The following is a 14,607-nucleotide window of genomic DNA, read 5'->3' on the forward strand; positions in this document are numbered from 1 at the left end:
CCAACGGACGCTGTATGATGACGCAACGAGTTTAGCTGACCTATTTTTCTTCTTCATGTTGCAGCCACGAATGCTGGGGTGTGTTGCTGCCCCCTGCTGCTCAAATGTCGGAATAAATAATCTATGAAGAAAATTATGGAAAATTCCACCACGGTATATTGACCAAAGAGTATTTTTGGTACTATTACATTGTTATTGTATAGTAAACTACATTTGTTTTACTTTTAAATATTCTTGATTCTTTCCTGTGACAAAATTGGTAACACCCCCACTATCACCTGCCCAGAAGAATGCTATTGTGGTAAAATAGATACAGCAGTAGAATGTATAAAGACAGTCTCATTGGCAAAACAGGACCAATAAACATGATGGGAAAACCTTGAACATTGGAAGCTAGCTTGGAAGGATATTTTGGGAATGGGAGAAGGAAGACTTTTCTATATCATCGATCAAAGCCATCTAGATTTTCTTCCCATTCCCAATAACCCGAATCACTGGCTTGAGGAAGATCATGTCCCCTCTACCAAACACAATCAACCCTAAGGCACATAGGCTGCAAGACCAGCCTTACCCAGTATAGGCTTAAAGTGTAAAATTGTATAACTTGGGACCAACCGACATAATTATCTGTGCTGCTCATCCCACAAATGCATGATCATTACAAATGGGAAATAATTGTTAGGGCAATGAACAGGTTTTTGAGTGTACTTAAAACTACAATAATGAGTTAACAATGCAGAATGTATGGGTTCTACTAATTTACATACAGTATCTCGCAAATGTGAGTACACCCCTCACATTTCTTCAAATATTTCATTATATCTTTCCATGGGACAACACTGAATAAATGACACTTTGATACAATGTCAAGTAGTCAGTGTACAGCTTGTATAACAGTGTAAATTTACTGTCCCCTCAAAATAACTTGACACACAGCCATTAATGTCTAAACTGCTGGCAACAAAAGTGAGTACACCCCTAAGTGAAAATGTCCAAATTGGGCCCAAAGTGTCAATATTTTGTTTTGCCATCATTATTTTACAGCACTGCCTTAAGATGATGCACAAGAAACCACACAAAAAGTTTGCTGAAGACAAGCAGACTACAGACATGGATTACTGCAACCATGTCCTGTGGTCTGATGAGACCAAGATACATTTATTTGGTTCAGATGGTGTTCAGAGTGTTGGGCGGCAACCAGGTGAGGAGTACAAAGACAAGTGGGTCTTACCTATAGTCAATCATGGTGGTTGGAGTGTCATGGTCTGGGGCTGCATGAGTGCTGCCAGCACTGGGGATCTACAGTTCATTGAATTCTATCATGTACTGTGACATACTGAAGCAGAGCATGATCCCCTCCCTTCATAAACTGGGCCGCAGGGCAGTACTGCAACATGATAACGACCCCAAACACGCCTCCGAACGACCACTGGCTTGCTAAAGAAGCTGAGGGTAGAGGTTATGGACTGGCCAAGCATGTCTCCAGACCTAAACCCTATTAAGCATCTTTGGGGCATCCTCAAACGGGAGATGGAGGAGCGCAAGGACTCTAATATCCACCAGCTCCTTGATGTCGTCATGAATGGCTGGAAGAGGATTCCAGTGGCAACCTGTGAAGCTCTGGTGAACTCCATGCCCAAGAGGGTTAAGGCAGTGCTGTAAAATAATGATGGCAAAACAAAATATTGACACTTTGGGCCCAATTTGGACATTTTCACTTAGGGGTGTACTCACTTTTGTTGCCAGCAGTTTAGACATTAATGGCTGTGTGTTGAGTTATTTTGAGGGGACAGTACATTTACACTGTTATACAAGCTGTACACTGACTACTTAACATTGTATCAAAGTGTCATTTATTCAGGGTTGTCCCATGGAAAGATATAATGAAATATTTGAAGAAATGTTAGGGGTGTATTCACTTTTGTGAGATACTGTAGTTGATAACATATCATTTAGTGGTGCATATTCACAAACAAACATGCAAATAATCAAAGGTCCAAAAATACTCACTGAGTGGGGCTTTTGGGTCACTTGGCAGCTCTGCCCAGTTGGTAAGCCGGCCTTTTTCAGCATTATAGAATATAATGGGTCACATATTTTGATGTAACACCAGACTCTTTTTCTCATCTGAATCAGCAGCCAGAATGTCAACACCTCTAAAGTTCTTTAGATATTAGCTGCTTTCTTCTTCTAAAGTCAAGAAGCATTTAAAAAGTTTTCCAATTTTCTTCACCAGCCAAAGTGAACCACAGGATCCCAAGCTCAGTATTGAAGTCTGATACCTCTGATCAATGTTCATTTGTTTTAAAGCTCCTCATCTCGACTGACTCTACACTGACAAATGTGGATGACATGCCACTGTTTCTATCTGCTCCTGAACTTTCAAAACACAGGAACATATGGGACAGAGGACGATAAATGCTTTATTTTACGAAACTTTATAGAAAGACACATGCAATGCTAAAGTGATTGGTAGAGATGATTTCTTTTAATTCACTTGATACAGATTGCCCATCCTAAAGTCTCACCGTTCAATGATGATGAGCAATTTAGATCAATCGAAACCTACTTCCTTTGTTAGACAGAGAAATCTAAACGTGTGTCAGGTTGTTTATGTTATGGTCTATCATTTACACCTGATAACTGGCCTTTAATGATTTTCTGCTGTTTTTGTTCACTTCATCTTGTAAAATTATCTGCAGGTGGGCGATCTGTGTTGCGATTCAGAGCTTCCTATGCATCTCCAGCTGCTCTGAATGGATTTAAAATGTCACTTTAATCAGTCTTTACTGGCTGCCTGTGCTTTCCTGCTGGTCCAATTTGTATGACTGACTGAAATAATTGGGGCCAAAGCACCTTCTGAATTGTACTAAGCGGATTGGTATTTGCTGGTCAAGAGCTAAGACGATTGTAGGCAAGCTATGAAACCCCATTGTGAAAAGGATCATTTTGGCAGCTGAGTTTCTTTTTGCTGCTCCTGAACTGCCCACTTCCCAGTGCAGATGATGCCTCGTTTGTCACATCTGTGAGCATGAGGAAAAAACGCTGAGTTTGATTCTCCTGGAAATGGAGAGCAATCTTCACAACAAAGACCCATCTGTATCTGGACACTGGGGTGTCAGAAGTGATTAATTCCGTGTGTGTTGAAAGAGGTTGAGCTCCACCGTGCCCGGGCCATCCAGCTGTGCTGCAAACTGCCTGGACCAGGTTGAGAAGTGTAAGTGAACAGGAGGCTTGCTTGCATGTGAGGCAGAGAGGTGATGATGCCTGTTGTCTCCCTGCAGCACCGAGGAGCAGCCAGCTGCATGGCTGTAACAGGCCACTGAGCAGCATGATTAGTGCATATAGGAGCTGCTCTCATTGCTCTTCCACTACATTTGATGCTCCGCTCCCCCATGTTCTGCCCATATTCATATAAATAAGTGGTTTATTTCAAATCAGTGTTGGCTGAAAACCAAGGCCCGTGTGAACCAATGAGGTGAAGAGGAACTCTTTCTAAGCCGTTTACTACAGTAGTGAATTTGTGTCGGTGATTCTGGGAATGATTGGCTATTTTAAATCAAGTCTGAAGACTTTTCTGTTTCCATTTTAACCTGTAATTTTTATTTTTATTCATTCGCTTTTCTAATGTGTATTGTTTTATAAAGCCCTAAATGGTTTAGGGCCAAAATACATTACTGATCTGCTGATACGTTATGAACCGTCCAGAGCCCTTAGGTCGTCTGGGACAGGTCTACTTACAGTCCCCAGAGTTAGGACTAAACAAGGAGAAGCAGCTTTTAGTTTTTATGCACCAAATGTCTCGAACAAACTCCCAGAAAACTTGAGGTCTGCTGCAACTCTGAGTTCTTTTAAATCGAGTCTGAAGACTTTTCTGTTTCCATTTTAACCTGCAGTTTTTATTTTATTTACTTCTTTTCATTGGCTTTTAAATGTTTTCTTGTGTGTTTTATGTATTTTAATCTTGCCCCTGTAAAGCACTTTGAATGGCCTTGTGTCTGAATTGTGCTATATAAATAAACTTGCCTTGCCTTGCCATCACTTTTAGTCAAAATCAGTGAATATCTCCTCATTATCTGCAACCTGTTAGTACAGTGTTTGTGGGCTGAAAAAAAAATCCAGTGTTAATACGCAGCCATAGGCTCTGTAAACTGGAATGTTTGATAGCTGGCTGGGTTCCTTTTGTTTACATACATGTTAACAGAGCCTAGGCTGTGTATAAAACACTGGCATGTTTTCCTAATCTTTATACAATATTACTTAAGTTTAAAAGTGTTTGCTAGGATTATCATATAGCTCTTTATATACAGCGTAACACTAAATATGATTTGATTGAAGGTCAGATCAGCACAGGCAGTGGGTTTTTTTAACAGGCATTTGGCTACTGTTTTACTACCAGTAGTTTAAGACGCATTAAGATTGTATTACGCTGCACCTCCTACATACTATTAAGGCGCCACGCAGGCCATTTACACATATTATATTCCACATTCTGACATTCAAGTGGGGAGAAGGGTTGAGGAGGGGATGGGGTGGGGATGTGGGTTGTGGTTTATAGTTTTCATATGTCCATTAGATGGCGCTAAAGAGGCCGCTCATTCTCACCGAGAGAGTTAAATGGGATCCCACTGTGATTTGGCACGGAGGCGGGAGGGAAGTACAGCACAAGTCCTGGAGGAGGTTTGAGCCAAATCCACACTGGTGCCCGACTTTCATCGACATTCTTCCGTCAGTCCGGACTGCAGCTTAGCCAAACGGTTAACGGCGCGTAATTACGCACGGGGGACGACAGATACGTGGTGTTGCTCGCGGTGTTTCCCTGCGGACAAAGGAAGGCAGACAGACTGGAGTACAACAACTGACTTGAGAAGAGAGGAGCGGAGAGGAGTACTGTTGGAGGGGAAACGGGGGGAATCTGAAGTCGGAAGTGATTTGTCTTTTTTTCTTCAGAAATGTAACTTGCTTCCAGGATTTCTGGGAAGAAGTGAATCAGTTTGGAAAAAGGACAAAAAGTGGAGCGGTGAGTGGAATCAGTCTTCAGATCAGCATCCAGATCCTCGGAGCATGGGGTAAGTTGGAGATTTGTGTCCTAATATTTTGTGTTTGCTCACTTCTGCTGTCCGGATGTGAATTGTACAGATGGAAAAATGCATAAAAAGTGAACTTTGTGGCGACTTGTTCTAAGCTTGTGGCTGGTTTATCCGGTTAAACGGAACAATATCTTGCCTGTTAAAGCCATTTGGGGCAAACGATCTGCATTTAGACATCTGTTCCCATGTGGCACTGCGCTTATTTATTTGTTTAAGATCTGATAGACAAATTATTTGTGCTTGACTCAATTTCATCAGAGGTATGATTTGATTTTTTTCGATGACAGTTGAGCACGTAACAAGGTCGAATTGACGAATTCAAGTCAGCTGTCTCGTGTGTGTGTGTGTGTGTGTGTGTGTGTGTGTGTGTGTGTGTGTGTTGAATTATACATGCAAGCCTTCAGCTTGATTCGAACACACCTGATCCCTCCTCACATTACCAGAGTCAGTGCTGTCAGCTTTCCCCTCCAGGCTGGTTAAGTGACAATTTCATAGAGGCCACTCCAAATGTCAGAATGAGAACAATATTAGAACCTCCTCATCATCTGTTCCATGTTGACAAGTGTTTGACTCATGTATTTTTGGAAACGCAATATTAATACACTCTTGCAGTTTTACTCATGTTCTCCTTTCAAAGTGACAGTGAAAAGAATTTGATCCTGCAGGCCAATTTGACATGTGCACATTTCACTATCGGAAGGTAACTTGTTTTAATGCACACATTGCTTGCAAAATGCTGTTTTGTTACAGTCAGTATATTTACTACTTACATTACTTAAGAAGGTGTGAAGAATTGGGTCTCGTACTTCCAAATTCTTCTGACCTGCAAAACTAATCAGCGATGCAGCACAATAAAGTAATGTGGGTTATCTCCTATTAATTTACCGTATTGCAACAGCAGCTGGATCCCAACTCAGACTGGATCCCATGAAGGTGTGTCCTTGGAATGCCCTAAGGCCTGGTTGTATCTGGACACCTTTTTGTGGGTATCCTCTATGAGACCCACAAAAAATGTGCAATCAAGCTGATTTTCAAATTTCCACATTTACAGCCTGGATGTTGCTACTAAATAGCCAACAAAGTAGCAACACTTGGCAACAGAGGACCAGGTTATTTTATAGTCACATAACAGGAAGTTACATACGTAACCATGGTTCTTTGAGTGATTAGACTGTCTCTGTAGTTTCATATCCCAAATGTGCAGACACTGACATACTTTCTCTTTTTTTTAAACTTTGAGACCACTCAATTCACTCAGGGATCAAAGTGTGCTAGGGGGTACTGAATTTGGGATTTTCAAATGTACTGATCAAATTATATCAGTCCTGAGTAGCCTACCAGATCACGTAAAATCGGTTGATGACCAATTTTGGTAGCCCACCTGAAAGCACATGGGGGGCGAGAGAGAGAGTGAGACAAGGAAATATAGAGTACGTTCCCCCTGCAGCTTCTACGATTCAACAGTGAGGACAATGGCGAGCTGAAAGTACCCCATAGAATAGTTACACTTCACTTCTTCAAATGTGAATGGTACTCAACCCTTATTTTTGCATATGTTACCATGCAGCCCTCATCCATTGTACCCAGCTATTGAAGGAGTAAATGAGAATGGGGCAGACCAAATGGTGCCAGCACATACTATATCTTGGCCATACAGTCGGACAGTATAGAGCCTCAGGTTGACTGTGGCCTTTTGATGTGAAGTCAATGGCTCTCCAGCGCCAATGGAGACCTGCTGTGTAACATCTGCAGTCCAGCGGGAATGCTGGCCCTTTGACAGCAGCCTACAAACAAACATGTGGTCTAAAAGCTTGTGTTTGATAAATTTACACTATCAGAACTGGGACCAGACATCAACTCTGCAACATCCATTTGGGATGGCCAGATGCAGTTAATTCACATAATCGCATAAAGGGAACAAATGAAGATGGAGGAAATCCTGGATCTTAGTCACAGGGCCACCTTGCACTCAGACAGGAACTTGCACAGCAAGCAGCTCCTCTACCCTCTTGAAAGAAGCAAGTCTTGATTAACAGCCACTTCAGCTCAATAAACAAAATGAGTGTTAGGTGCTCAAGTGCTCTCGTGCTCCGTGCAGCTTGTGTTAAAGCACTTATCCATGTATTCTGACCCATGTAGGCCCCTGTGGAAATGGAATATGTAAATAGATGTTTCTCTAACAGGCTGCTTACATAAACAAAGTGTAGTTTAATTCTGGCTTCTGTTACCCCGGATTTCCACTGGCTGCGGGTGCGGTGTCCAACGGTTTTGCTCCGTGCGCTCTCGTCCGGCAATACCCACCGGCTCCGTTTTCAAACCAGCACGGCCAGCTCCGCTGAACTGCTGGGGTCGCGAGACCGAGAAGTTCCCGCGGTAATAAAAGTGACGGGCGATCGCTCTTGATAATATGATTCTCCTATATGGTATTTACACAACAACGAACGCACGGAAGGTTATTGTTCCCATCCGAACGAGTAAAAGAACAGTGGACATGCTTGTATGTGTCTCTGTTTTGAGAATGTCACCTGCAGTGAACACCGAGTGTCTTATTTTGAAAATTAACCGGACGTTTTATTGTTTTATCGGCGCTTGTGTTCCTGTCTATCTCGATGTGTTCTGTGCTAAATTGATGCGGTGAGCTCCGGCATCCGGCAGAAATAGAAGCAGTGTGTATTTCAGCGGAGAGCTGGAGCAGCAGCGGAGCAGAGAGACGGCGCAGCGGCCGTGGTGGAAACTCACCCACTGACTGCTCTTATTTCTATTTTTGTTTCTGCCGTGCTGGAGCGGAGAAGGACCGGAGATGCAGCCGGTGGAAATCGGCCTTCACTCACAACCTGCTTAAGCTTTTCCATGTATCCAGTTACGCGATATATTCATCAGTAACTGATGTAGAAATGAAGGGAAATAAATTCCTTGTAAGCACACAGTTGCTGTGTCATAATTTCTGACGATCACTTGAATGCAGCATTGTGAAATCAATTAAGGTGTCTTGAGGGGATCCTGCATACAGTATTTGGGTCTACAATGTGAGTATTAATGATGTAATGTCACTGGTATTTCAAGGCACCATTCACAAGTGGAACTGTGATGACAGTGTTTCTGTTATATTGCAGTGAACTAACTGATTTGTTGTTTTTGTCTTTGTAAAAGACAAAAACGTATTTACGATACTTGTAAAGTAAAAAATTCACGTTCTTACTTTATTTTTGTCAATGAAATAAGTGAAAATATTGTTGTGACTCAGCTTCATGTTTAGCACATTAGCCTGAATTACGCATATAGTTTCCAACTTATGCTTGAGGTATTTCCTTTGTAGCTGCAATGTGATAAATGTCTATATTGGATTATCACCTGGTGTCAACAGCTCCACAGGTCATTTATGTTCACGGTGTAACTTGGATCCTCTCCTCTTGTCCTGCTGCAGAGGAGCTGTCTGCAAGCTGTAAAATGTTCCCGCTACATCGAGAGAGGTACAAATACATGTCATCTATGTGTCATGGCTCTGCGTGGCAGGAATGGGCGCTAAAATAATAATTTTTGATCTCCTCCCCAATAATCCTTAGAATCACGATTACCAAAAGCTGCTTAAATGCCAGCATGAACTGGGGTATTAATTCCTAATACTTTTGCCTGAATACAGATTTGGCTTCAAAAGGAGCCAAGTGAGCATTCTGCTGGATGTTATTATTGAAATCACAGTAAAAAATCGCTATAAGGTTGCTTTTAATAGAAAAGTCAACATTAGGCCTACATCATGAATTTGAGAAAAAACACTTAATTGTAGACCTATTCACGCTTTTTCCTCTGATTTGATAAGGATCAAGATATGTAGGCTACTCTTGATACTTCTGGGACCAATCTGCCCATCCCTGCTTCATCAAACATTTATTTGCCTCTGATCAAAATCCACCCTCATCGCATGCCATGATGTGTTTATCCTCTCCTCAGTATCTGTGGTTAATCTGACTGTGCTGTTAAGTGTAAAATGTTGTGGAGGTTTCACGCTTGTCTCAATGTGCAGATCAGCATGCTCCCCTCCTCTCGCTGTCTCTGCCGGGTGTCTCTTTCAACATATTGCCCTCCTGTCAATTCCTCCATTGCAGCTTGACTACTACATATATACAGGTCCTTCTCATATAATTAGCATATTGTGATAAAGTTGATTATTTTCCATAATGTAATGATAATAATTGAACTTTCATATATTTTAGATTCATTGCACACCAACTGAAATATTTCAGGTCTTTTGTTGTTTTAATACTGATGATTTTGGCATACAGCTCATGAAAACCCCAAATTCCTATCTCAGAAAATTAGCATATCATGGAACGAGCTCTTAACCTAATCATCTGAATCAAGTAATTAACTCTAAACACCTGCAAAAGATTCCTGAGGCTTTTAAAAACTCCCAGCCTGGTTCATTACTCAAAACCGCATTCATGGGTAAGACTGCCGACCTGATTGCTGTCCAGAAGGCCATCATTGACACCCTCAAGCAAGAGGGTAAGACACAGAAAGAAATTTCTGAGCGAATAGGCTGTTCCCAGAGTGCTGTATCAAGGCACCTCAGTGGGAAGTCTGTGGGAAGGAAAAAGTGTGGCAGAAAACGCTGCACAACCAGAAGAGGTGACCGGACCCTGAGGAGGATTGTGGAGAAGGGCCGATTCCTGACCTTGGGGGACCTGCGGAAGCAGTGGACTGAGTCTGGAGTAGAAACATCCAGAGCCACCGTGCACAGGCGTGTGCAGGAAATGGGCTACAGGTGCCGCATTCCCCAGGTCAAGCCACTTTTGAACCAGAAACAGCGGCAAAAGCGCCTGACCTGGGCTACAGAGAAGCAGCACTGGACTGGTGCTCAGTGGTCCAAAGTACTTTTTTCGGATGAAAGCAAATTTTGCATGTCATTCGGAAATCAAGGCGCCAGAGTCTGGAGGAAGACTGGGGAGAAGGAAATGCCAAAATGCCTGAAGTCCAGTGTCAAGTACCCACAGTCAGTGATGGTCTGGGGTGCCATGTCAGCCGCTAGTGTTGGTCCACTGTATTTTATCAAAGGCTGGGTCAATGCAGCTAGCTATCAGGAGATTTTGGAGCACTTCATGCTTCCATCTGCTGAAAAGCTTTATGGAGATGAAGATTTAATTTTTCAACAAGACCTGGCACCTGCTCACAGTGCCAAAACCACTGGTAAATGGTTTACTGACCATGGTATTACTGTGCTCAATTGGCCTGCCAACTCTCCTGACCTGAACCCCATAGAGAATCTGTGGGATATTGTGAAGAGGAAGTTGAGAGACACCAGACCCAACACTGTGGATGAGCTTAAGGCCGCTCTCGAAGCATCCTGGGCCTCCATAACACCTCAGCAGTGCCACAGGCTGATTGCCTCCATGCCACGCCGCATTGAAGCAGTCATTTCTGCGAAAGGATTCCCGACCAAGTATTGAGTGCATAACTGAACATAATTATTTGAAGGTTGACTTTTTTGTATTAAAAACACTTTTCTTTTATTGGTCGGATGAAATATGCTAATTTTTTGAGATAGGAATTTTTGGTTTTTCTTTACTTTTTTGCCAAAATCATCAATATTAAAACAATAAAAGGCTTGAACTACTTCAGTTGTGTGTAATGAATCTAAAATATATGAAAGTCTAATGTTTATCAGTACATTACAGAAAATATTGAACTTTATCACAATATGCTCATTATATGAGAAGGACCTGTAGTTGGATTGTTCAAACTCTTTAACGGTGCATGGTAAAAATGTTAAATCCTCAAGGGATGTACGAATATCTTACCCAGCTCAAATCCAAGCTAACCAAAGCCAACTTTTCAGTGTTTGATACTAAAATGATGGATTCGCATTAGTATCAACTTTAGCGCAACATTTCGAAAGTTAAATATCATCTAACACGAAGAAATAAACAAATATCTTATTTGTTTTGATTCGTAGCATAGAAGAAAATGAGAAGAAGAAAAACCTAACTTTAGCACACAAACTTCTTGTCAAGCCACAAATTGTCATTTTTTACAATTCTGTTTTTGTGTTAATTAAGTAAATGAAACCTAAAGCTCAAGAGCTATGCTATAACACAACCGACTCATATCTAAGCTGACCATGACTGAATGTTTCATTCTCAAAGGTTATTTGTAAGAAAAACATGATATCACTCTTATATTAATGAGGTAAGCTTTAACTAGAAGAGCAACCAGCTGCTCTGTCGGGGAAAGTGGAGCTTCTTCATTTATTTGTTTTGGAGACGTTTGCAATTGCACGACTAAACTCAACTCCACTCACTTGGTTTCCGCACGCCTTATTTCACAGCGTTTTATCCACATGGAAAAACAAATTAGTGTGCTGCCAGAGGAGGGGGATTAAAGATCATCTCTCTCCCTCTTACCATTCATACCCAGTGTACAGAAAACACCTTTTGTTTAACCTTCACAACGTGAGTTATCAGTCATCCTCCTTCAAGAAGAGTTGACCTTCAGATAAGTTTGCCCTTCCATCGTTGAACATTTTTCCCAGTGTTTTTCTTGTTAAAGGCTTGTTGTGGTAGTGTTTGTGCAGTCGATGTCTTCTGAAAAACTGACCAACCTAATCATTCTTTTACTCCACTTACACTACGTACACTACTTCATCAGTGTTAAACAAAAGTACTATTCTGTGCTGTGGTTTTTGCTGCAGATGTTATGGGCAGCTACAGTATAAGTTAGCATTTCCCCCTCACGTTGCTATTTTGGTATGTCGATGTGGCGTGTCATGTTGCCGGAGTGGGCCAGACGCTTTCGCTGGCTCAGGAATGTGGACTCGACTGCTGCTCACTCTCTCAGAGGTCGGAGGAAGCGTACCCTTTAAGGAGTAATGCTTTTAGAGGAACAAAGACAAACGCCAAAAAAAGGAAGTCAGAAACGACAACAAAAAAAATATCTTTCTGTGTCCGTGAAAAACCCTAAAATCCCCAGAGGCTGGACACCCACAGAGGAGTTCCAGCTGTGTGTTGTCTGAATGCACAGATGGTGAAAAATGCTGGAGCACTCAGCTGACGCTCTTACTTAGACTGAATTTAACGCTTTGCTCATGTTTATGGGTCAACACGTGTTATTCGACCTGACAAGGCCGAACGTGGCTCTCTGTGAATACTTCAGGATTACTATGGAACTGTTATAAGGTATATAGCTGACCCTTTAGCTGCAGCACTTACACAGAGAGAATATGATGTGAGCGGTTTGAATAAAGAAATAAACATTGGACCATGTGCAGTCTTAACCATGTTACATCTCCCGTGTAACAGCAGTGTGGAGAATCAGATGGCTCGGTTAAATGGTCTTAAAACAACACCCATGACTTAGTCAAATTAAATCTTATTTTTTTAGAGTATTGTAAGTTATTTCTTTTTAGCACATTCCCTCTTTGCGTTGCTCTCCCGCTGCTGCAGCTCAGTAAACTTTCTTTACATTTTCAAATCTATTTGTACACAGAAAGAGAGCTGTGGAGTTTGTCCCCTGTCTCTTTCAATACAATTTGGCTAGGGAGAGATTTATTTCGGTGTGAGACAAACAAATGAGGCTGAAAGATTTCAGCAGCCAGTAACCCGTTAAATGTACTGCGTGTATGGACGTGGGAGTATTATCTTTAGTATTAGAATATAGACTTGAAATTGTTAACTTATTCCTTTTTAATTGAGGATTCTTACTATTTATTCCTCACTGAAGTGTGTGTGTGTGTGTGTGTGTGTGTGTGTGTGTGTGTGTGTGTGTGTGTGTGTGTGTGTGTGTGTGTGTGTGTGTGTGTGTGTGTGTGTGTGTGTGTGTGTGTGTGTGTGTGTGTGTGTGTGTGTGTGTGTGTGTGTGTGTGTGTGTGTGTGTGTGTGTGTGTGTGTGTGTGTGTGTGTGTGTGTGTGTGTGTGTGTGTGTGTGTGTGTGTGTGTGTGTGTGTGTGTGTGTGTGTGTGTGTGTGTGTGTGTGTGTGTGTGTGTGTGTGTGTGTGTGTGTGATAGTTGGCGGAGTATGCTCACCTGAAATCAAGTGTTTTAAGGATAGAAGTTGTCGTATAGATTGAAAAGCGTCTTGACGGAAATGTGTGATATTGGGCCTTAAAAAATGTAATTGAAACGGCTTCACACACGCAGTGGTATAGCCTACTATCATATAAGACAAGTAAAACTATAGGAATCTATAATATTACATTAATCAATGGATGCTTTAGTCTTAAAAATGTCAGGAACTATGGGAAAATAACTATCCCAAGTTCCCAGAGCTGAACTAATAATAAAAACAGGGCTGTAGTTAGATCACGCTGAGTGCAAGGTCATTTGTATCTTTGTACCCCACGGTTAGCTGCTCTTCTTTAACCTCTTGGCCATCTCTTTCCTCTTCAGATCTCCTGCAAGTTTTTTGATTTCCTTTTTCTTTCTTTAAATTGTCAACACTGGCTTTTAAGTAGGGATTTTTGGCAGTGAGTTTTGGCTCCCCCCTCCAAGGCTATTTACAGCCTGCAGAGCTTATAGACACCATTATTGGCAGTTTGAGCAGTATTTTCTCAGCTTCAGCAGCGAATGGTCGGGTCTGACCGCAGGGCCTGAGACGAGGGGTGCAGCTACTCTGTCACACTTCAGAGATTCTGGGTGGTGAACGGGTGCTAAAGTTAAGTGGAGAGATGAAGAGAGCAGTGAGGGAGGATTAGAAAGTGATGACTTGGGGCGAAAGAAGCACAGCACTCACACGACACAACCACTGTGTTTGTGTGTGTGTGTGTGTGTGTGTGTGTGTGTGTGTGTGTGCGCGTGTCTGGTTGTGAGCTTATCAAAAATGGAATTATATTGAAATTCTGACATGAAATATATTCATTGTAACTTTCAAGTTTCAAAATCTCTTCCAATTTATAATGGCCTAACTTGGCTAATAGAACTTTTTTACTTATAGACAAGAAGCGAGAAACTCAGTGTGGGGTCTTATTTATATTCATACACTCAGTATCTGAAAGTTCATTCTTTAACATGATTTGTGGTCATAACTAGAAAACAGTCTTAAGTATACTGTACATATTATTTGAGTAAGGAATCCCTGTACAATCAACACTGACAGTTTTACTCAGTTCCCCATGCATTTCGTGGATTTGTATCTTTGCCTAAAAATGAGGATGCCTCCTTTCGGCCCACAGTTGCAATTATAATTTTTTTTTCTTTTTTTTGTATATTTTAGTGTATTTTAAAATACAAATAAATATATACTGTATATATTTTTTCACAATTGAGGAAATAATTATCAGATTAATCAATAATGAAAATAATTGTTAGTTGAAGTCATAATGACAAACTATTTATATAAATGAATGTCAATTTTCCAAATTGTATTTCTTTGTTGGCTCATTCATGTGTATACAACTCCAGATTGTTAAACTTTTTTAAACTTGCCTGGAAGGCAGCCTCCGATAAACACAACATTGAAGAGAGAGAGTATACTTAAACATTGATATTCTTTACACGTGTTGCCCTCCGCACGTGTCTCTCTTGCATCA

General features: G+C 41.4%; 1 protein-coding gene across 3 annotated transcripts in view; it reads left to right on the forward strand.

The window, feature by feature from the left end:
• Window positions 1-4,696: 4,696 nt before the first annotated feature.
• Window positions 4,697-14,607, forward strand: part of LOC307254197 (homer protein homolog 3-like) — a 44,708-nt gene continuing 34,797 nt past the window's right edge. Inside the window, exons 1-2 of one of the 3 annotated variants that reach the window (XM_080032482.1) lie at window positions 4,934-5,069; window positions 8,455-8,560. In XM_080032482.1, coding sequence (XP_079888608.1) covers window positions 8,538-8,560 — 23 coding nt within the window. In that variant the 5' untranslated portion in view covers window positions 4,934-5,069; window positions 8,455-8,537. Of the gene's footprint in view, window positions 5,070-8,454; window positions 8,561-14,607 lie in introns of all 3 variants that reach the window. The other 2 variants (XM_080032481.1, XM_080032483.1) reach the window with 2 other exon arrangements.

The sequence above is a fragment of the Ammodytes marinus genome (genome assembly GCF_949987685.1).
Source record: "Ammodytes marinus genome assembly, chromosome: 8".
NCBI classification, from domain to species: domain Eukaryota; kingdom Metazoa; phylum Chordata; class Actinopteri; order Uranoscopiformes; family Ammodytidae; genus Ammodytes; species Ammodytes marinus.